At 48.5% G+C, this 21020-nt stretch overlaps 10 protein-coding genes across 10 annotated transcripts; 6 read left to right on the forward strand and 4 right to left on the reverse strand.

The window, feature by feature from the left end:
- Window positions 1-59: 59 nt before the first annotated feature.
- On the forward strand, window positions 60-1878 carry TrAFT101_006580 (uncharacterized protein). Its single transcript, XM_024908491.2, has one exon. The coding sequence runs from the start codon at window positions 183-185 to the stop codon at window positions 1560-1562; it is 1380 nt and encodes a 459-aa protein (XP_024758242.1). The 5' UTR covers window positions 60-182; the 3' UTR covers window positions 1563-1878.
- On the reverse strand, window positions 1869-3071 carry TrAFT101_006581 (uncharacterized protein). Its single transcript, XM_024900733.2, has 2 exons — window positions 2621-3071; window positions 1869-2511 (listed from the first exon to the last, which is right to left on the reverse strand). Exons 1-2 carry the CDS (start codon window positions 2975-2977, stop codon window positions 2056-2058), a joined length of 813 nt encoding a protein of 270 aa, XP_024758243.1. The 5' UTR covers window positions 2978-3071; the 3' UTR covers window positions 1869-2055.
- A 365-nt stretch (window positions 3072-3436) lies between these two features.
- TrAFT101_006582 (uncharacterized protein) lies at window positions 3437-5318 on the forward strand (the record flags this gene model as incomplete). Its single annotated transcript, XM_024900648.1, has 2 exons — window positions 3437-4187; window positions 4243-5318. The coding sequence occupies 2 exons, from the start codon at window positions 3437-3439 to the stop codon at window positions 5316-5318; spliced, it is 1827 nt and encodes a 608-aa protein (XP_024758244.1).
- A 1593-nt stretch (window positions 5319-6911) lies between these two features.
- Window positions 6912-7094, forward strand: TrAFT101_006583 (uncharacterized protein; the record flags this gene model as incomplete). Its single annotated transcript, XM_066127812.1, has 1 exon — window positions 6912-7094. The coding sequence occupies one exon, from the start codon at window positions 6912-6914 to the stop codon at window positions 7092-7094; it is 183 nt and encodes a 60-aa protein (XP_065983925.1).
- A 740-nt stretch (window positions 7095-7834) lies between these two features.
- Window positions 7835-10102, reverse strand: TrAFT101_006584 (uncharacterized protein; the record flags this gene model as incomplete). Its single annotated transcript, XM_024900673.1, has 5 exons — window positions 7835-8164; window positions 8317-8591; window positions 8651-8788; window positions 8865-9675; window positions 9740-10102. The coding sequence occupies 5 exons, from the start codon at window positions 10100-10102 to the stop codon at window positions 7835-7837; spliced, it is 1917 nt and encodes a 638-aa protein (XP_024758246.1).
- Window positions 10103-10113: 11 nt separating this feature from the next.
- On the reverse strand, window positions 10114-10473 carry TrAFT101_006585 (uncharacterized protein; the record flags this gene model as incomplete). Its single annotated transcript, XM_066127813.1, has 1 exon — window positions 10114-10473. The coding sequence occupies one exon, from the start codon at window positions 10471-10473 to the stop codon at window positions 10114-10116; it is 360 nt and encodes a 119-aa protein (XP_065983926.1).
- A 1570-nt stretch (window positions 10474-12043) lies between these two features.
- TrAFT101_006586 (uncharacterized protein) lies at window positions 12044-12661 on the forward strand (the record flags this gene model as incomplete). The annotated part of the gene is made up of 2 exons (XM_024906880.1): window positions 12044-12086; window positions 12144-12661. The coding sequence occupies 2 exons, from the start codon at window positions 12044-12046 to the stop codon at window positions 12659-12661; spliced, it is 561 nt and encodes a 186-aa protein (XP_024758247.1).
- A 1518-nt stretch (window positions 12662-14179) lies between these two features.
- Window positions 14180-15037, reverse strand: TrAFT101_006587 (uncharacterized protein; the record flags this gene model as incomplete). The annotated part of the gene is made up of 2 exons (XM_066127814.1): window positions 14180-14723; window positions 14853-15037. The coding sequence occupies 2 exons, from the start codon at window positions 15035-15037 to the stop codon at window positions 14180-14182; spliced, it is 729 nt and encodes a 242-aa protein (XP_065983927.1).
- Window positions 15038-18163: 3126 nt separating this feature from the next.
- On the forward strand, window positions 18164-19462 carry TrAFT101_006588 (uncharacterized protein). Its single transcript, XM_024904156.2, has 2 exons — window positions 18164-18340; window positions 18410-19462. Exons 1-2 carry the CDS (start codon window positions 18182-18184, stop codon window positions 19181-19183), a joined length of 933 nt encoding a protein of 310 aa, XP_024758251.2. The 5' UTR covers window positions 18164-18181; the 3' UTR covers window positions 19184-19462.
- Window positions 19463-19653: 191 nt separating this feature from the next.
- On the forward strand, window positions 19654-20505 carry TrAFT101_006589 (uncharacterized protein; the record flags this gene model as incomplete). The annotated part of the gene is made up of 1 exon (XM_024902662.2): window positions 19654-20505. The coding sequence occupies one exon, from the start codon at window positions 19654-19656 to the stop codon at window positions 20503-20505; it is 852 nt and encodes a 283-aa protein (XP_024758252.2).
- Window positions 20506-21020: the final 515 nt, after the last annotated feature.

Consider the following 21020-nt stretch of genomic DNA (forward strand, 5'->3'; position numbering starts at 1 on the left):
TTGCAGCCTTTCTGTCGCATACCTGCTTGATTTTAATTCGTGGTTTCTTTTCTTTGTCTCTGGCGCTGCCTCGACTCGCGCGGCTTTTGCTCGTCACCTTGCTTCGATATTTGCTTCGATATTTGCTTCATATATCTTGCGAATTCTATTTTTGAATACTTTTATCCCCAATACTCGGCGCCATGGATGACCAATTTGGGGGCCGGACGGACGACGATCTGTTCTACGACGACTTCGAGCCGGTCGAGTCTGAAGCCGTCCTGATCACAGAAGAGCCTTATATCCCGCCTTACACGCAGCCTGAGCCAGCTGCCACACCAGTTCCGGACCCAGCGCCAGCTCAGGCTCCAACGTCCGCTGCACCATCTCGGCAGAGTCAAACTCCTCCGTCCTCAAAGCCGTCGCCAGCTCCCGCGCCTGCTGCTGCCAAAAGCAAGAAGCCCTCCAAGGGCCTTTCATCTTCGCGCTTCGCTGATAACCCTTCTCCCAAGCCTTCTCCCGCACCAGCAAAGGCTCCTACACGAGCGCCGAAGCAAGCACCGAAGCAAGCACCGAAGCAAGCGCCGAAGCAAGCTCCTGCGAAACGTCCCGCGCCAGCTCCCGAACAGGCTCCTCCACAGGCTGAAGCCAAGGCTCCCGTAGCTGAAACCCCGGACGAGACTTCTACTCAGGCTCAGGCACAGTCTCCTCCTCCTCCCTCTAATGCAAGCGCTACTCCCAAGGAGAGACCGCAGCGAATATCTCCGCCGCAAAACACCGCCGTCAGCGCCGACGCACGCGCCAAGTCTGGCTCTAACCCGCGACAGAAGCTTACAGAAAATGAATTGGCTGCTAAGATGGAGAAAATGAAATTGCTGTCAGCAGAGAAGGCGCGCAAGTTTGAGATGGCAGAACAAGACGAGAAGCAGCACGCCGAGGCATACGCGCGAGGAATGGAGGAGGCGCGCAAAAGAAGAGCAGAGGAGGCAGAGAGAAGGAAACGTGGCGAGGAGGATAGACGTAAGTTAGAGGATGAGCGGGCCAAGAATCGCGAGAGGAAGCTCAAGGCTATGAACATCAAAGATGGCAGCTGGGACGAAGGCAAAGAGGCCCTGGCGGAGGAAGAGGCAAGAAGGGGCTTTCGCGGCGCAAACGGCGGTGTCAGGGGAACCAAGAGCCGAGGTCTGGGTGGAAGCCGATTCGCTCGAGATGAGGAATCTCCGGATGTCGACCGCTTCCTCGATGACCGCTACCGTGGCCGAGGGCGGGGAGATCGTGGGAGAGGTGGCAACGGCAGAGGTCGGGGTCGAGGCCGAGGCGGTTATGATGGACCAGTCAACGATGCTCGTGCAGCGAAACAAGAAATCCCTGCCGTCGACGACTTCCCCGCCCTTCCTGCTGGAAAGAATAACAACAATAACAACACGAAGGCGGATACAGAACAGAGCAGCAATGCACAGTCAAAACCCACCATGGCGCAGGCGGCTAAGGCCCCTCCTCCGCCTTTACCCTCTGTTGCGCCTGGCGGAAGGTGGGATGATGAGATGGAAGCTCTTGATGCTTTGAATCAGTCTCAATCATAGGTTGGGAATAAGAGATTGAGACGCAGGCGAAAACGCTAGCAAGAATGGGAGGACAGGCAGTATCGATTACAAGAGGATACTCGGGTTTTGTTACCCATTATCACTTTTCTCTTGAAAGTATCAGCGGCCTCTTCGGGCTTTATTCTTATGATGTTGGAGGACAGGAAGGGGAAAAAAATTATATATACTACTGGGGCAAGGATACCACCTTTCTTGATATTAATAGTCCTGTTAGTTTGTTGCTCTCAGCGTAATACATCGGTAGATAGAAAGATGGCAAAAATTGAAGCGCATTTGGCCGATGTTTTAAAGGGGTATATGACTCTGTATTCCGGATTCTATGTACGATCTTTTTCTCGTCCTACCAATAATAAAACACTAAACACTAAGAGGTACCCTGATTATCGTCCGTTTGTAGTTGACTGACACAAAAAGCTTCCCAGACGCCGAGCTGTAATGCAAAATAATTTTTATCATCCCGTAACAGGATATTTTACCACCCTCCGCGATACCCTCTCCCTCCCCTCCCGCTTCTGTATCCTCCAGGACCTCTGGGTCCCCTAGGACCACCTCCGCCGGGCCCATCATCGTCCATAGCCGGCCGTGACCGGCCCTTCATCTCCTTCGGGAACGCGTCGTACGTCTTACGCATTTGCGCATATCCCAGATGCATCTTTCCGTAAAAGTGGTCTGCCAGTCGGCGATCGTTGTCCAGTCTACTAAGATAGGCGCCGCAGACGTCGCAGACCTGCAGCTTCTGGTGGCCCGAGGGGCCGGAGGTGTCTGATAAGGCCTTGAGCTCCTTCTCGCGCTCGGCTTTCTGCTGGGCGGCTTGGCGGACGCGGAAGAGCTCGTCTTGTGCGCGGGAGACTTCGCCGAGGGAGCCGAGGATTTCGACTTCGAGGAGGCCGCTGTTGATGGACGATGTGAGGTCGGATATCGTTTTGAGCTGCGAGGAGAATATGGTTAGCTGAAGTGCGTCTCTCACGGTTTGTATATAGGCATGTGCATATAGGTATATCCCAATTGAGGTGAAAGGCGAGAGAGAAAGGACTCACCAAAGCGTTCGTCTGTCGAATCTCATCGGGCGTCTTCTCTAAGCGCCTCTGCGCCGCATCTATCCTGCGATTGCACTCGTCGATGTACTTTTGCAGATCGCGCATGTAGTCGTACTCGAAGCCGTACTTGTGCTTCTCCCGCTCAGACAGCCCCTCGTACTCGGTCTTGAGGGCCTCGGCGTGCACCTTGGGACACGGCCCGAGGTCCTGCTTGGTGTTGGTGAAGAGGTCGTGCGGACACGTGCCGGCGATGTAGGACCGGCAGACTTTGGGGTCGTTGAGCGAGAGCTGCTGGGCGCGCGAGGAGGCGGACGCGCCCATGAGCTGCTCGAGCAGCTTTCTTTGTTCGGCGGCCATGATGACAGTGCTCTGGCTGGGGAGGAGGAGTGTGGGACGGCGCAGTGGCTGAGGGGTTGTTGGAGTGGATAGGGCTGATGGGTTGGAGTTGTGGTATCGAAGCAGATGGTAGAAGTGTATTTTTCCGAGTTCGAGATGACGGATCGGCCTGTGGCTGGTGGTTTGCAGATGCCGCGGGTGGAGACGTTTTAAGCCTAAGCTGCCCCTGGCACCGCTATGATTTGCGCGGGGGAATCGCCTGTACGAACCGTTAAAAGCTGCTGTGGCGCATGCATTCAGCGGCATGATGGCGGGCAGTGTGTGTGTGTGGCTAGTAGAGCTCAACTCGTGGTACGTACCCGCTACTCCAATCTGGCAATATCAAGAATTCGTTTCGAGAGATGTGAATCTCGCCCGAATCGCGCCAGCGACTCGAGTATCCCTTCCTTTTCTCTTTATTTTCTGTCCTTTCTCGGCACAATGCGCTCTCTTTTATCGTTTCTGCCGCTGCTCATACCAAGCGCGCTGGTATCCGCGACCGAGTACCATGAGCAGCTGAATCTACGGCCGCTGCCTCTATCGGCGCTCCTCGCGAGCTTCAACTTCCGAGCCAACACCTCCATCGCAGACTTTGAGGCACAGAATTTCCGCCTCTTCCCGAGATCGCTGGGACAGATCCTGCAGTACGCGGGCACACGAGAGCTTCACTTACGGTTCACGCTGGGCAGATGGGATGCAGAGAGCTGGGGAACTCGACCATGGGACGGCACGAAAGAGGGCGGCACTGGAGTGGAATTGTGGGCGTGGCTGGATGCTGAGACGGACGAAGAGGCAGACGAGAAGTGGCTGACCCTGACCAATGCGCTTTCTGGCCTTTTCTGCGCCAGTCTGAACTTCATTGACGGAACGAGGACAATCCGGCCTGTTGTGTCGTTCCAGCCCGAGGGAGATCATCCCAACACAACACTTGCGAATACCAGGCTACTACATGGCGTCTTGCCGCACGAAGTGGTTTGCACAGAGAACTTGACGCCCTTTTTGAAGATGCTGCCGTGCAAGGGCAAGGCTGGAATTGCGAGCCTGCTGGATGGACACAAGCTCTTTGATGCGTCGTTCCAGAGCATGGCCATCGATGTCCGGCCCATCTGCCCGTCCGAGGGCGAGTGCGTGCTCCAGCTGGAACAGACAGTTGACATGGTATTGGACGTTGATCGATCCAAGCGACCTCACGGTATGTCTATCTGCCCACCTTCAGAACATTTCGTATCTAACGTTCGATTCTCCAGATAACCCTATTCCACGACCACCTCCTGGCCACGACTTGATCTGCGACACTACGAAGCCGTACCACCAGCCAGACGATGCTTGCTACCCGATTGACCACCTTCGTGGCCAAGATTGGACACTATCTCAGATCTTTGGACGAACTATGAAGGGAACCTGTCCCCTGACCGACGATGAGGTTCCCCCAGTCTGTGTTCACCTTCCGCCAACTCGAGACTTGTTTGCTTCACAAGGCGCCCATGAGATTAGGTATCCTAACAACGATTCTTTGCGGTGCTACCACATTGAGCAAGACAAGGAATTCACCCTTGTGTTGACCAAGTCTGAGTTTCCTAGCGAAGGAGGAGAAGCTGCCCCCCTGGGCATTGTCAAGCCCGAAACGCCTGTGCTCTACGCTGACCGCAGCTTTACTGGCCACGGACAGGAGCACGGCGGTGTACAAGCTATCCTCACCAACCCAGGCGATGATTCAGTTGAATTTGTCTACATGGAATCACTCCCCTGGTTTATGCGCATCTACCTACACACTCTTTCTGCTCGCATCTCAGCCTCATCACCTAACACGAATTCCTCCGCCGATCTAATCAAGGAGATTTACTATCGCCCTGCCCTGGATCGCGCTCGTGGCACACAGCTGGAGCTCCTCCTTAGCATCCCTCCTCGCTGCACCGTTTTCCTCACATACGACTTTGAAAGATCCATTCTCCGATACACAGAGTATCCTCCCGATGCTAACCGTGGCTTCGACGTCGCCGCTGCGGTCATCACCACCCTGGAGCCCAAAGCCATGAACATCCGCACCACGAGTCTACTGCTCTATCTCCCCACTCCCGATTTCAGCATGCCGTATAACGTCATCATCTTCACTTCGACCACTGTTGCGCTTGCATTTGGAGGCATATACAACATCATCGTTAGGCGCATGGTCGGTGCGAATGAAGTTCCCCGCACGGCCATGAAGGACAAGGTGGCGGCCTTTATTCAGAAGCTGAAGGGGAAGAAGACGGCAGTAGCGGCGGCGGCGGCGGGTGGAAAGGCCAGTATAGAGCCTGTGTCCGGGACAGCAGAAGCGAAGTGATATTTTGGGCCTTTTTTACTTGTTGTTAATGTTGCATAATACGGATAATTTTGCTAGATCTTGAGAGATATCTTGGCTGGCGGTCTTATATATATTTGAACAATTTTATACCCTTGTCAGTCATGTTGTATGTCTACTTTTGACCCGGTCACGGCCAACCATTACTAAGGGTGAAGGGAATTCGCCTTGGCTAATACCAACCAGGCATCGACTATCTTGTTGACTTGCCAGACGCTCATTGTTTGCACACGTAGGAGAGTAAATATTGAGCCGGAACTATCATTGATAGCTAACCGAGGCTTTTTTAAAAAATGGATGCTATACAGCCATTATGAGTCAAGATGCCTCGCGTAACATTAAGATGCGATGCTTGCTATGGCAACGATGGCGCCTGATATATGAATTTGCGCCTCGAAGCTTGATCCTAAAGCCAATTGGGCGAGCCAACGTACTCTCTTCAGTACCAACGGCAAGCAAATGCTACCTCACCCAGCAATAAGCCCCTTCAGCCTCTCCATCACAGCATCCTTCAGATCCTCTTCAGAGGCCATAAACTTGGCCCCATATCGCCTACAAACCGCCTCCACATTCCCTCTCTTGGAGTATCCATCCTGAGCACACACAATTGCCTTTCCAGATCGAACACACAGACCCAACTCTAAGAGACTAATTGGCGCTGGAGTGGCTTTATGAAAGAAGACAACAACAATGTCTGCCTTGTCTTGCATCCCAAGCTCCCACTCCACTTGCTCCGCCCAGCGGCTGTCTGAAAAATCTTCCTTCCAAGTCGAATCCCAGTCGCTGCGCTTGGGGTTATATATCACGATGGGTAGCTCGATCAATGCCTCGGTGAGCGTTTCTCTCCAGTCAGCCTCCCCAGTGGGATTTGTTGGTCCTGCGAGGAATACGCTTTTGCGAGACTTCAAGTCTGAGGCTGGACGGCCCGGGGCCAAAACTACGGCCGCACCCATGGATGGACAGTTGAATTGAGTTGATGGAAACTTTGTGAGAGTTTGCTTGAGGTGTAAAAAAAGATGCGGGGCAAGGCTTGTGCTCACATATAGGGTATTTATCAACAGCCGCATCGCCACTTTTACGATGCTTTTCCACAATACGTTAATTTTCTCCTTTTTTCGAAACAAAGTGTAATTCAATCTCTGCGAAGAATGACTTGATGATGCCTTATCCAAAAGCTAATTCGGCGTTCATGCTTTACCGAGCACATCCTTTGTTTATTTAAATGTTTTGATTCCCCCTTTACCAGCTCACACATCATTGCCGTTCCAACTCTCTCTGATACCAGCTATTCTCACTTCAGAGTGCATTGCCCATATTCAACACATTCAAGAGACGTTTACAAGCTACACACCATAAAGTCTTCACGATACCAAACACAAACGAATAAGTCATTCAGAAGCGAATCAACAATGGGAAAGGTTCACATCCCTGGCGAGAGAATTCCCTCTCCTATTTTCTTTTCACTCTGCGAAGCTGTCATACAAATATCCATTTGCATCTTGGTAGTTTTCGTCAAGCTACTGTACGACCTTCACATCATCAATGTCAAATATGACCACACACTCTACTCCCGCCATGGAATCTAACAGCCATGACAACACCGAGGAGGCGGCATCTCTCGACACCAAACCCAAAGAGACTCTGCTCAATTGGCAATTGAAGGCCACGCTAGCCGGGAGAAGCTCGCTGCCAAGCTCGAGACTGAAGAGAAAATTAGATGAGAGGGAGAGCCCTGAGTCCACAGAATATGGCATCTAAGTGGTCAACTGTTGTTATTGGAGTACTTTGTGCGATTATAAGACTCCATACGGGAGCGATCTACGGTTATGCCGATTAACGCGTGTCTCGCGATATATGTTTGACTTGGTATTGGAATATAGTACTATTATAGGAATATAGATTTAAACCACCATTAGTCATTCTTTTAAAGTATAGGCGTGATTTAATTATGCGTTGCTCCGGTGTAGTCTAATTGTTTGTTTACTGTTACTAGGTCTGGTGTGTAAAAGTATGATCCGGGCTAATTTTGTATGTCGCTGTGTATTGACTGTTGAAAAAGAACTTTCGACGGTATTTAGGTACAGATCCACAGAAAGCAAAGTGTATGACGCATATTGACCCATTGAAGTACATTTGAAACTGTTCTTACAAACAATGAACCTGTTGAGCAGTTACGTATATCCACCTTGTCTCTGGCACTGTTGTGTCCATTCAACAAGTAATACTATATCTACTATGTATGCTATGTCAACTATTTCCATGTCTACTGCTTTGTTTCGCTGAATAGTAATACGCCCCCTAAGTGCATCATGAAGTCATAACAGTGCGATGGGAGTATATGTATGCGTTAATTTTACTTCATTTACTTCATTTACAATGATAAGACTATGCAAATCTGTTTGCCTATATGCGAGTGCACCAGTTGCTCTTTTCCAGCAAAGCATCTTTCCCAATGTCCACTCTCTAACTATTTAACCCTTTTCACTTCCAATGAGCATTTAGCAGACGCCAGATGGGATAGTGTAGCTCTCCTTCCGCGATGAAGAGGAATATTTGGCGCCTGATCCAAGACCTCTCTTGGCGAATGCGGTCCATAATTCGCAAAGATTCTCTCCGCCGGTCAAAGAACGATCAGCATCCAAGATGGCATCACGGGCAGAGACAAAGGTTGGTGTGCAGGGCTGCAGAGCCATTCCGTTGAGGACGAGTTTCAGCGCAAGATACTTGCCGTCGGTGGGAACTCCTTGGCTGTCAAAGGTAGGGAAATCGGCGTCATTTTTGCCGTATTTATCAATGAGATTCCAGAGAACTTCGTACAAAATCGTGGCCTAAGGAGAGGAAGAAATTTAGATTAGCAATTGAACATGACGTTTTAGCTCCACGCAGAAATGCATCCGTTGAAATGAAATAGATGTTTGGAAAAAAAGAAAGGAGAGAAAAAAGACAAAGAAAAAATTGCAAATTTTATCACTCAACGTACCCATGTAGTACCAGCCGAGTGGACCTCATTTTGAGTGTTGACAGACTTGTAAGTGAGCGGGTTGGTGGTGAGGCTGGTTGAGTAGGGATACTGGCGGATACCCTTGACGTTGTTATCGGCCCAGACTCCCATAGGATAGTCCTTGCTGCGAGTGTCGCCGGCCTTCAAGCGGATAGCGGTGGCAAAGAAATCACCCCAGCCTTCGCCCATGCCGCCGGCCTCAACGCCAGAAAGGCATCCAGAGTTGGCAGGGCCGCCGGTGAGACGGGTAGACACTGTTTTAACCGCCTGAGTCAGAAGGAAGATGTATGAAGGTACAGTGAGAGAGACTTACATCCGTGAGTATATTCGTGGATGATAATGCCCGCCTCAAAGTCGCCATCTCGCTTAGGGCTGGCAGTAGTCCAGATATACATCCTCATACGGCCATTGCTTCCATCGGCTGGTGTAGCAAAGTTTGCGTTATTTGTGCCTAATTCTCGTCAGTAAGTTGAATTTTTACTTTTTATGGATAGGTTCATCCAAATTCTCAGATCATGCAAGCGTACCCGAACCGTCCTGTGCGTTAACAATGACTTGGTCATTCTGCTTTCCACCCTTTCCATTGTTATTAGTTTGGAAATTTCCAGCCACTTCGTTAAAACCTAGGACATAGAGCAGATCATGGTACTTGTTGACTGTGTAAAAGAGCTGGGTGATGGCAGCGTCTCTATAATCTGTGGGGTTGGTCTGAGTGAGCGAAAAGGGGTATTGAAAGTCCCTAGTCGAGCTGGATGGGCGATGATTATTGAGATAACTATCTCCTCCTGATGGGTTATCCTGCGAAATTGCATTGTTTCCCCGAGTTACGCTGTAATTCGTGGCTCCGTCTCCTAGCCATGTGAAGGGGGAGGCATCAACTCTCCACGGGTCAGTCAGAACTTTACGGTCTCCCTCGGTGGGGTCATTGAGGCCCCAAGGGTAAACCTGAAAGGTAGCAAAGTCAGAGACGTAGTCTACAACACCGTGAATCTCTTCGTTGGTCTTTGCGTCGATGTATGTGAGAAGCCAGTTGTCCATGACATCGGTCTCGACTCGCCAAGTCAGAGCTAGAGTTCCGTCTCCTTTGACGAGATAAACAAGGTGGGCTTTAGGATCGCTGACAGCTCCGGTTGTGCCCTTCAAAGTGTACTTCTCAGTACCTTCTTGAGCCTCGGCGGTGACACCATTAGCTTGAACTGGGAGACCAAGAATGTCAATAGCACCCTTGAGGGCATTTGTGGGGTCTGAGAAGTCACGCTTCCTCAGGGGACTCTCTTGGGGAAGTTTTCCAGAAAAAAAACTGTTTCCGTGAGAGAAGACTCTGCCATCTTTGCCAATCTAGGTTCACAAATGTTTGTAAGCTCATGGTCTCTTTGACAAGTTGTTCCAGCCTCTCACTCACGTTAACCTTGAAGTCAGCGTTGTCAATGTCAATGCCGTGTGCTGTCTGCTTAAAGTGGACGTGACCAATGCCGTCAACATCGATGTAGTGGTCATCCACGACGCGGAATTCAGACTTAGGGGCAGCCTTCTTGACAGCTCGTGTGGCTGTATCCACGTAGTTGCGTTTGTAAGACAGAGCCTGTAGGGAGGCCTCTTGTTCGATGTTTGATGAAGGCGTGTACTGAGAGAGACTAGGCAAGTGATACTTGCTAATATCAACGCCACGCTTAGCCAGGCTGTTACCAGTCTCTGGCTGCTTAGCGGGATGGGCATTCACATTAGCAGCAAGGCCAGTGAGGCCAAGAAGAATGGCTGACTTCATGATGGTAGTCTTTAAGAAGCCAAGAGGGAAACAAATTTGAGAAGTACCACAACTGAGACCAAGTGATTGACCTGGTTGAGCAGCCTGCCAAATCTCCTGGAATGTGAGATTCCATCTGTCCCTTTTATGTTCATAATGCTCAACAACGATATACTGTTCGTCAATTGAGATGTTTCATCTGAACTTCCCTTTCGGACTACAAATCCCGATGCAACGGTCAAATGGTCGAATAAAGTTGGTTCTCGCTCTGAAAACCGTCTTAGCGACTCCATTCTGCGCAATAACAAAAGCGAAAAGGAAGGTGTCTTTCGAACGATGCTATCAACACTGAGAGCTTTAGCAAGAACTTTTGTAGGCATCGGAATCCGCATGCCAAGCCAATTAGGGTCGACAAAAGTCCATGGCAACTGGCCCGCAAGGTCTGGCTTAAAAACGAATGAGCGATCAGCAACGAAGCTTGAAAGCCGCTTAAGATTTGAGTCTCGTGAACAAATCAAGGCAGGATGACTGTCTTATCAACGAATTTGTATAAATACAGCAACTCTGATATCGCGAGCCTTGGGCGATGTAACAGTGAGTGCAATCTGCATAAGTACGCGGACAGCAAAAGTTCATCTGCATCGCACTACAAGTAATCTACCTGTTAGTCATTGTATCGATTTGAAAGCAAGATAGGAAGTCTAGTAGTCACTAGTTGGCGACATTTCACAGTAGGCGTCTGTATCCAACTGCTTTCTCGGGACTAGGCAATTCGGAATCCTTTTAACGGCGGGCACGGCGCTCTATAACATTATCTTCATATCACTAGCAGCGGGGAATACTTGAGTCTAAATGTAACTATACATGTAAGCTTAACGTGCAGCGCATAAGCCTTGGTTGGCATCCGCATGCCAAAATTTGCTTAGACGCCCGCAATATCGGGAGGCCAAGAAACGGATGTTTATCATGGAGATAAACGACCTTCCAAATCGGGATGAAGTTCCGGGGTTGCGCTTCGATCGGGTCTGATGATACCATTGTCATATTAATAAGTAATGACAGAGACCCTACTATGATTGACGGCGAGTTGATTGCTTTTACCGAACCGAAACAGCCGTGCTTGATCCAGCAATAGCAGGGGGAATGTGACGCAATTGCCGCAACATGGCCTAGAACTTATATAGGTAGAAGTGTATTTTTTTTTTCTCGTCAGTGATGCTATACCTAGGAAGGATATTGAGATATTAAAGAATGCTAATATAGTAAAAGATAAATACATATAGCAGTCTGTGTCATTTGCTTACAAACTGAGACTATACACAATGAACAAGCGGCGGCGATAAAAGTTGATCCGATCACGTTAATTAACTTCCGCTGCAACGGTTGCATTTCCCATATCAAGCATTTATTAAATCTGTTAGCCTTATCAATGATTCTAGATGCAGTAACTTGTCACCTGCTTCTACATTTGTGACGAATGGGTCGCATTGCATTCTCTTGGCGCATACGCCCAACGACATATTGCTCGTCAACACGGCTGACTTCACACGGATATGTTCTAATTATATCTATTAGCCCAGTACTGTTATGACATGTGACAGCAACAGCACGGCTTACAAAGGTTGTCATATGGCTACGTGTTTTGAACCACTTGGTAGATTGACGCTCCTTGAGCATATTGCTTTGGTGGCAGTAAATCCAGAGACCAACGATTTCTCATCATGGATAGAAATTTTTCATGAAGTGTAAAATCATTAGACTATTATTTAAGAACTCAACAGCAGAGAAATTTGCTTTTGCTTTTCTTGTGCGCGTTAACTATTACAGGGTACCCATTATAAACACAGTTGCAGAATAGGCGTATTAGAAAAGCATGTTGACGATGCAGTGAGTCGACTCAAACAAAGGATGCCATCCATATGTATCGTCCGCATTTATCCACATAATCATGAATTAAGCAACATGGTAGCACCACACAGTCCACCAGAATTGCTCTCCCTCGACGGTGCGACAACAGAGACCGAACGACAAGCTGTGTCCTGACTCAATAACTTCAAGACAGACTGCTACAGTGAGCGTAATCCTGCCCTCGATGAGTACTCTTTGTCAGAACAAACCCAGAAGATTGTTCGTGAGAATCCTGATGAATTCTCAGTTATGATTAGATACTGGAATCAGCATGTTACAGATCCTGCGGCATACCAGCTCAACTTGAAAGAAATCCGCGCTGAAGGACGACGTCTGTTATCTTTGTTCCTCGAACGAACTCAAATCGTTGCGGGTACACCAGTCTCTTTGGAGATGATGTACAATCATGAGGATTGGGCTCCTACTTTCATTGTTGTGGATGAAGCCGGTCGTCTCACAGAGGCTATGACTACGCTGACCTTCTCTCACTTCCCCCAGACGCCGACAATCTTTATCGGTGATACCAAGCAGTTCGGCCCCATGGCAATTGCCGAGGAAGACAGGGAATATCGTGTGCTATTTCCCAAACAGCGCAAGCGCTCTTTATTGCAACGGATAGAAGCAGCCGGACAAATCGACTTCGTCCTGCGCGTGAATTATCGTGCCCACTGATGTTGTCCAATCGCCGATGGAGTATTTCTATCCGGAAAAATTAACCGTTGCCCATCAACGCTCTAGGTATACTAGAGAAATGCACATCTGGGTACATGAGGAGTGCGAAGCCAGCTATAGACAGGATGCCCAGCCACAAGCTGCCATGATTTTCGTGGACGTGAAGGATGGCGTCTGGGAAAACGTCGGAACATCATACATGAACACAACGAACGCTCGGTACGTTGTTGAACTCGCGGTTCACGTTATTCGGCGTGCCCCTCTGTTCTCAATGCCTGCCTATCTTGAATGGCAAAGGTCATGCGAAGACAAAGCAGAAAGCACACCTATTCCACCTCTTCACTTGGGCAAGGTCTTGATTATCGTAGGATATCGACAGCAGAAGAGGCTCGTTCGGCAAATGTTGGCGCAAATCGTCTTGCATGTGGTCCCTGCTGGTCTGATCACCGTTTGTATGGTTGATGGTTGGGGAAGTAGTAGAAGTAGTAGAAGTAGTAGAAGTAGTAGAAGTAGTAGAAGTAGTAGAAGTAGTAGAAGTAGTAGAAGTAGTAGAAGTAGTAGAAGTAGTAGAAGTAGTAGAAGTAGTAGAAGTAGTAGAAGTAGTAGAAGTAGTAGAAGTAGTAGAAGTAGTAGAAGTAGTAGAAGTAGTAGAAGTAGTAGAAGTAGTAGAAGTAAAGTAGTAGAAGTAGTAGAAGTAGTAGAAGTAGTAGAAGTAGTAGAAGTAGTAGAAGTAGTAGAAGTAGAAGAAGTAGTAGAAGTAGTAGAAGTAGTAGAAGTAGCAGAGGTAGCAGAAGTAGCAGAGGTAGCAGAAGTCGACAGCGCACATACGGACGCCTAATTTGCCGTCATAGTTCGACTGAGATACTTTGTGCTTAGCTGTGTACGGCGATCTGGGATATTGAGGTAGCGTTTTTGAGTTCGTCTCCGAGACTGTAAAACATTCACAGAGGTATACCTGCGTGGCTGCAGAGGAAACGCGGTATTCGCCATGAAATTCATGTAGTCAATTATCTATAGACTGCGAGAATACAGGATTATGCTGCAAAACTTTACTGTCTATATCTACTATCTCTACTGTCTCTACTGTCTCTACTGTCTCTACTGGCCTTATCCTAAGACCCGCGTACAAGGTGCGTCTTTCAGCGCGCCAAAAAGGGAAAAAAGGAGAGAGGGAGAGAGGGAGAGAGATCAATTATCCTCGTCGATCAATTTCGGTACTATTGGCTATGCGTTGCAATTCATCTGTGCTGTTTGCACCAAGCGATTTAATCCCATATTTCTCCTAGTATTTCCATTTATCCATGTCGTGTCAACACCAAATGAACGTAATATATAGACGCCGGTTGTCTTGAGCGCTTCCGTGTTCATTGGTTCCTTTATGACCTCGACTCGTTGACTTTCAACGCCTTTTGTGCCCATACCATTCCAGTTCGCCGTCTGTCCGTTTTATTGTGCAAAGCAAAGTAAAGCAATGAGTTCGTCTTGTGCATTCCTCTATGACTGGCTTTCCCCAATGGGTTATCTCCAACCGAGTCGTGATTTCAGGCCTGGGTGTCCTTTCGTAGACTGCGTCCCATCTTGCGCTGGTTCGCTTGGTTCCCCAGAATGGGAATCAGGGTCGCTGAAGGCCTCTTCATGCGTACGCTTGGTGGTACCTTTCTCATTGCCTTGTTGAAAGCTTTGCATTTCTTCTTTGATAGAAAGCTTGATGGTATCCTGAATGCCGTCCGTAGAGTTGGCCATAGCAAGCTTGATGGTATCCTGAAGACCGTTTATACCTTTCATGGCTTCTGCTTTAGCCCTCAAATACATGCGTTCCTCCATCTTGAAAATATAGTGACGAAGCGATGCAGTCATTGCCTTCAATTTTCGTCTCGCCATTTCCCTATTCAGGTCTGGGACTTCAGCCAGTTCGAACAAGTCGTCCAGAATTGTTACAGCTGGGGACGTTGTCGACCACAACGCTAGGCCTGGACGTCTTTGAGTTTCCGTCCATTGGTACACTTCTCGATCCTCAGCAAACTTTTCTAGTCGCTCGAGAATTATCGGTTTGCCTGCCTGTCTGGCCCACGTAGCGAGCCAAGCCTTAGAGGATAGAGGCAAGACCGCAACCGTCTCCTCTGTCAATTTAGATACGAGTTCGTCATTCAGCGCATTTTGCCACAGCTCTCTCTAGATGCGGTACACTAACGGCTCAACGACTGCAATCGCTTGCATTCTGGTCATTATGTGCGTCAATGTAATGACGATATCAGGAGGGGGGGTTGTCTGTCGTGCCATTGCGTAGGGAGCCTCAAACTCTCGACACTCCAGCATTAAGCCGGCTTGATCTTTCGACGCCATGTATTCTTCGACATCAGCCATGTCGCTAGTCATCTTGCGTCTTAGGTCAAGTTGTCTGCCTTGTTTGCTTGTTGCTAAGAGCGGTTTGACTCAACAGGATGGTGTTCCGATGAAAAAGGGGAATGTCGAGAGTAATCGTGAACGCGCCAAATGAGAGAAGTTTCATCCAAGTTTTTGAGAAATTCACGGAATCAATAGGAAGGGTACGTCAGTCATCTTCTGCCTGAAGCTGGCGGCTGGCAGTTGTCGGCCGTTGCCTGCCAGCTGCTTCCAGGCACTGCTTTTATGAGAGAAGAATTCGGACACTCGATTTTCGGACTTGTTTCAAGTCTATGGATTCCAGAAGTTCTTTGGTCGAGTGTTGAAGCCAACTCAAAATTGCCTTTGCAGAATTTCGGATCCTCGACTGCCACCCATCTTGTGCAAGATGCAGCCAAATACTGTCCAGGAATAATGCCAATGCCAGCCCCTTGCCGTCGTATGTAAATAGCGATTTATTTTGCTAGTTATACATGTACATATATATGTGTGTGTATTGCAGGCTGATATCACTTATATAGTCATAGAAAGAACTGCTATCCAATACTCAAGCTTCCAGTCGTTATTTGGCACCCCATTTGCGGATTAACAAGGCGGCCAGTCTACACAAAAAAATATTTAGATATTTTAACACACAAAATATTATCAAGTAGGAAAAATACGATAGTACCAAATAAAAAGAAAAACTGAGAGGAATACACGCAATCAGCACACAACAGTCTACCGCGTCAGTGCTCTCATTACAGGCGAGTCTCTCGTCGCTCCCACGCTGCGGTCTCGGGGATTTTGCGCCTCTGATGGCCAGCACAGCACCCCCACGCCCCACTGAATTAAGTATCGCACTACCGTGGGAGCTACCGATAGCGGGCCCGCTGAAATGCATTCACTGCATGTACCTGGGCAGCCTCTCTTTTCTTCTCTTCTCGTCTCTTCTCTTCTCTCACTCCCGCATCACATTTACTTACGCGAAACAAGCAGCAGACACCCTCGCCGTACCTTGAGCGCATCTATCATGACTGAGGCATACCATCCACTTTCGTTCACCAAGTCAACCGCAAGTCAATCTATCATCTTCAACCGTCGACAAGACTCTCTACAGATGAAAGATGAACGAACGGACTAGATTCAAAGCCCACTGGCCATGATCCTTACACTGCGTTACTCGACATTATCCTGCAATTTCTTGACCATCTTGAATGGACTCAAGAGACTCTGCTTGCCTTGGAAAAGGCTTGGGGGTCAGGTCGTTGCCCCTCGCGACAGCCTTATACATATTTGATCTTTTTTGCACACCTTTCTCCCTTTTCACTTTTGTCGATGACACGATGGACGGATTGCGTTGTTCACATGACGTTACTACCGCAATTGTTGACGCCTTTGCACGATTTCAATAGACGCTGCTTGTCTTGAGAAACCTTGGAGGTCAGGTCTTATATATATTGGCCAATTGACACCCCGCCTGTCTGAAGCAAAACGATGGACGGTAGCAATATATTGATGAGGATGACGCTGTTGTGTGGCTACTTGTTGAGAAGATCCTTTTCGTCTGTTGCCTACAGCTTGAGGCGTGGCCAGTATGAGGCGGGTAGTGTACTGTGATCGATTTAGCATGAGGCCAAATCGGACGCTTCGACAATGTAGGAGATAGTGCTACCCTCGCTTTTGGAGTTGGGCATCGGCAGCATAAACCGACTTTCCATGATTTGACGCAGTGGGAAGAGTTATTACAGAGCTTCGAAACGCGTCCGATCCAGTCTTAATAACGCAGATGCTTATAGCTATCCTTGAGGCTATCGGCAACTTTGCTACAGTTCCAACTCTCAGAAAGAGAGTTAGGGACGATGTCGGTCTCTTGTGTAGTACCATGGATACGACTGCCTTTCTGGCCGGTCTTGTGGTTTCCAGCTCAATGACAGCTTACTTGAGGTGTTGATCACTTGTGATGAGAGCAGAGAGAGTTTACTTGAAATAGGCAATGCTGAAGTTCTGTATTTATTATTCGGCACCAGGGACGGGCTCTTGGTGTCTTTATGTAGTTGCCCAAGAATTTGGTTCGTTTCTACTGCCTCTGACACATCTGCTATACTACCTCCTTATATTTGTAGTAGTAATGCTCATCAGTATTCGTCATTCTCCGCTTGTTACAACTTCATGCTTGCTTTCAATCTGGTGGTACACTCGCGAGCTGTAATACTTCCATATAATAAATCCACTTGTATCCTCATCTGCCATATCGCCCATAATCGACAAGAACAAATCCACTATGCCACCATTCACGAGGAAATTAATTCAAAATGCTCAGCTCAACAAACGCAAACCTTTCGCCACAATGTGTTTTTGCGAGGGGTTAAGGGCAGAGTGAGACATTGCGATTCAGTCCGTGACGCCCAGCCCTTCTTAGGGACGCGTATGCGTCTCAAGACAATCGGCTGAACGGTTTTCAATTCCCATCGGGAGTCTTCACAAGAGTCTGTGGAAAATTTTCTTGCTTGTAATTTTCGTGAAAAAAAATGATTAGCTTTGTAGAAAAAATTCTCTGCTGGTTTCCCCAAACGCCCGCAGTATCAGAGTTTTCTACGCATCAACTATATTGATCTATTTACAACCTTGAAGAGCTGTACGCAAAAAAATTTCACACCTGAAACAAATGCTAACTAAAACACGGTGTAGCATAGCTATAAGTTGGCATCATATACCAAGTATCTAGTCGCGTCAAGGTGGATCATTGACTTAAGCCAGCGCTCTCTCCGTACCGTGTCTTGCTGCTGAGATGCTGTCGTAATAGCGGGATCATCAAATGATCTTATATGGAATTGGCAATTGGCGTCAGAAATGTCCAGGTCTTGTATATAAATACATGTGTCTCAGGCTCTCTCTAGGCTCACTGTATAATACACACTCCTTGAATGTTCTAGCGTGGCTGATTCTCGAAGCCTCATTCCATGTGTTGTATGTAAGAGAAAGATATCGCGACCATCTTTTACGCTTATGTAGTCATTATTCCCCCTGGTGAGACACATTCTTGAAAAATTGGTAGATCAGATAAAGTAGGTACAAGATATATAAGCTCGCCATATCTGCCTCAACAACGCCGTTGTATACGTATGCTTAAGTTGACAACGAACTTGAGTAGTCAAAATGAATTGGGTTCGATTAGCAGCTTTTATTCTCACGGCATCTGTCGAAGCTCTTGCCAGTGGCGCCTCTCCTCACGATGGCGCTACGGGAAGCTGCAGCTCGTCTTATAATGGCAAATTCGAGGTTACTATTAACAAGCTCGGCAAACGAGATAGCGAGGTTAGTAACAAATCACATTGGCGGTATTGTATCGATCTCTCGTTTGAGCTATGCTAATACAATAAGCAGAAGCGATCTTGCGGCGATCCTGATGCCCTGCTACTGACACTCAAGGGCGGAATTCTTAAAGATGCCAAGAATCGCACCGGCTACATTGCGTCCAACTACCAATTGCAGTTCGATGAGCCAACTCAGCCCGATGCCATCTACACAAACGGCTTCTCTTCGTGCTCCAACGGTTTACTGGCTCTACGTGGTTCAACTACCTTCTACCAATGTCGCTCCGGGAACTTTTACAACTTGTACGACCGTAACTGGGCAGCCCAGTGCGAACCAGTCGATATTCTTATCATGTCTTGCGACGGGAACACTCAATGGGGTGAAGGCAACAGCCGAGGAGATGCCACTGTCAGCACCAAGGCCGTCTATACCGCCGCCATCGTGAAGGGTCTCCCGAATGACCCGTCACACGCACAACACAACGCGGGCAACGCTATTCCAATCTGCCAGATTGGGGATGGGCAGCCGCAAGTTCATGAAGCCCCTTGCAATGGAGGATCTCCAGCTTCTCCCGGTGGTGGCCAGGTGCCCTCAGAGGCTGCTCCCACGAAGCCTCCTGCGGCTGTTCCAACAGCTACTGGGGCTCATAAGCAATCTGACCCTCCAGTTACGCAGCTTCCAGACGGACAGCCGAAAGCGCCGCCAGCCGGTACCAATGCAGCTCCAAAACCTTCTCCGTCTGCTTCTGCGGAAGTTCCAGTCAATGGCGCTGCACGGCTTGGTAACGATATCATGGTGACTATTGGTATTCTCATGCTCTATTATATGGGTATAGGTGTTTAGAAGGAAGGAGGAGTATACAAGAGATGGATGTCTTGGGTTTTGAAGATCGATTAGGTTATTAATCAGTTATGCTGAATAAATTGTACATTCTTTCAAGTGGATTTTGCTTTCGTAGGGTAGGCCAAGAGGATCTAACCTGGCGAATGGAAAAGGTGAGTAAGGCATCAAAGTAAAAGAGCCGCAAGAAATAAGTGTACTAGTCCAATTTGCCTGATGGTGATTGTATAAGAAAATAAAATGACGGCCATGATTGTTTGTCGCTACATCCAACGAGTTGTGAATTGAAGCCGATATTATATATGTGAAATACAATGCTTGTATAAACGAGAATGTGGCGGCGGCTAGGAGAGTTCCGTTCTAGGCAACACTTACATAAGCGCGCGCATGGCTAGTAAAGTCGGCGCGCAGCGATTCTTTCTACGCGACGGCTTGCATCATTTGTCCAACCACACACACCACGACAAGAGAAGATGTCGGAATACTGGAAATCTACGCCAAAATATTGGTGCAAGCACTGCTCTGTCTATGTTCGCGATACGAAACTCGAGCGAGCGAACCACGAGGCTACGGGAAAGCATCAAGGCGCCTTGAAACGATCATTACGAGACATCCACCGCAACCACGAAAGAGAAGAGCGCGAAAAGGAGAGGGCTCGGCGAGAGATTGACAGACTCAATGGCGTCGTTGGGTCATCTTCGGCCGGTCCTTCGGGATCAAGAGCACCGACGAAAGAAGCGACGGATTCTCAGTTAAAGTCCCAGCGGGAGCAGCTGGCTGCCTTGGGAGTTTCCATGCCCAGCGATTTCCGACCAGAGATGGCCATGCCTGGAGAGTGGACAGTTACGAAGACGACTGTTGTAGAAGAAAAGCAAGAGCCAGACGGCGAAATCAAGATCGAGGCCAAAGCAACCGGCGTCAGGAAGCGCGAAGAGACAGAAGACCAGAAAGAAGAGGAGGAAGCCATGAGAAGTCTTTTCAAGAAACCAAGAAGATGGGGCCGCGACTCCAAGACCATGCCAGACGATGAAGACGAAGGCCTGGAGGCGCTGCTAAGTACGACGGTACCGTTGAAAGCCGAACCAGCTGAGCAAGGGGACGGGGTGAAGAAGGAAGAAGATGTCGACGGCGGTGGTGATGCTGACACAAAGCTACCGAAAGAGAAAGATAGCCCTATCAAAGCTGACCCCGACGCCGAGACGCAAGATCTGAAGCAAGGAGTCAAGAAAGATGCCATTGTAAAAGCCGAAGAGGAAGAGGAGACAAGCGGTATAACTCCGGTGGTGTTCAAGAAGCGAAAACCCAAGGGAATCCGAACAAAGTAGACGAAGTTGGGGGTTTAGCCATGGCCGAGCAGCAATGAATAATGCCAGATTGCTACAACTAAAACAAAAGCACAACACTATGCCATACTCGTCTTGTCAGAAATTGCCAAGTCGAGACAGGAAAAGAAAGAAAGATAATGTCAGCTAGCGCTGGTCGATATGCCAGCTGATTAATTGCTCGCCGTGAATCGAATCCAGAAGAGCCTCCAGCTCCACTGCCCGGCTGACGCGCCGAGACGGGTAGGATCCAGCCTAAAATGCCATTGCCATCCTCGGAATTCGGATTTAAAGCACATGAAGTGAAGATGATTTTCGTTGACGAGCTCGGACTTACACAAGAGTTGACCGGGGCTCGAAGCAGACTGCAGCAGTTATAGAGGCAGTGGGATGTTGTTAGCCTGGTTGGGAGTGTGGATATCTGCCTATATCTAAGCAATAGTAATGCCACTAATCAGAGAGCTGGTGAATGCCGGCAACCGAAGCCGCCTAGTGCTAGTCTGTGCCCTCTGCACCTG

The sequence above is a fragment of the Trichoderma asperellum genome, chromosome 4, assembly GCF_020647865.1.
Source record: "Trichoderma asperellum chromosome 4, complete sequence".
Classification (NCBI taxonomy): domain Eukaryota; kingdom Fungi; phylum Ascomycota; class Sordariomycetes; order Hypocreales; family Hypocreaceae; genus Trichoderma; species Trichoderma asperellum.

Bases quoted from the DNA above. Each gene is read 5' to 3' on its own strand.
- TrAFT101_006580 (XM_024908491.2), top strand. From the start codon at position 183: ATGGATGACCAATTTGGGGGCCGGACGGACGACGATCTGTTCTACGAC.
- TrAFT101_006581 (XM_024900733.2), bottom strand. From the start codon at position 2,977: ATGGCCGCCGAACAAAGAAAGCTGCTCGAGCAGCTCATGGGCGCGTCC. The intron at 2,512-2,620 runs GTGAGTCCTTTC...TTCTCCTCGCAG, and splicing joins TTCGACAGACGAACGCTTTG to CTCAAAACGATATCCGACCT.
- TrAFT101_006588 (XM_024904156.2), top strand. From the start codon at position 18,182: ATGAATTGGGTTCGATTAGCAGCTTTTATTCTCACGGCATCTGTCGAA. The intron at 18,341-18,409 runs GTTAGTAACAAA...TACAATAAGCAG, and splicing joins TCGGCAAACGAGATAGCGAG to AAGCGATCTTGCGGCGATCC.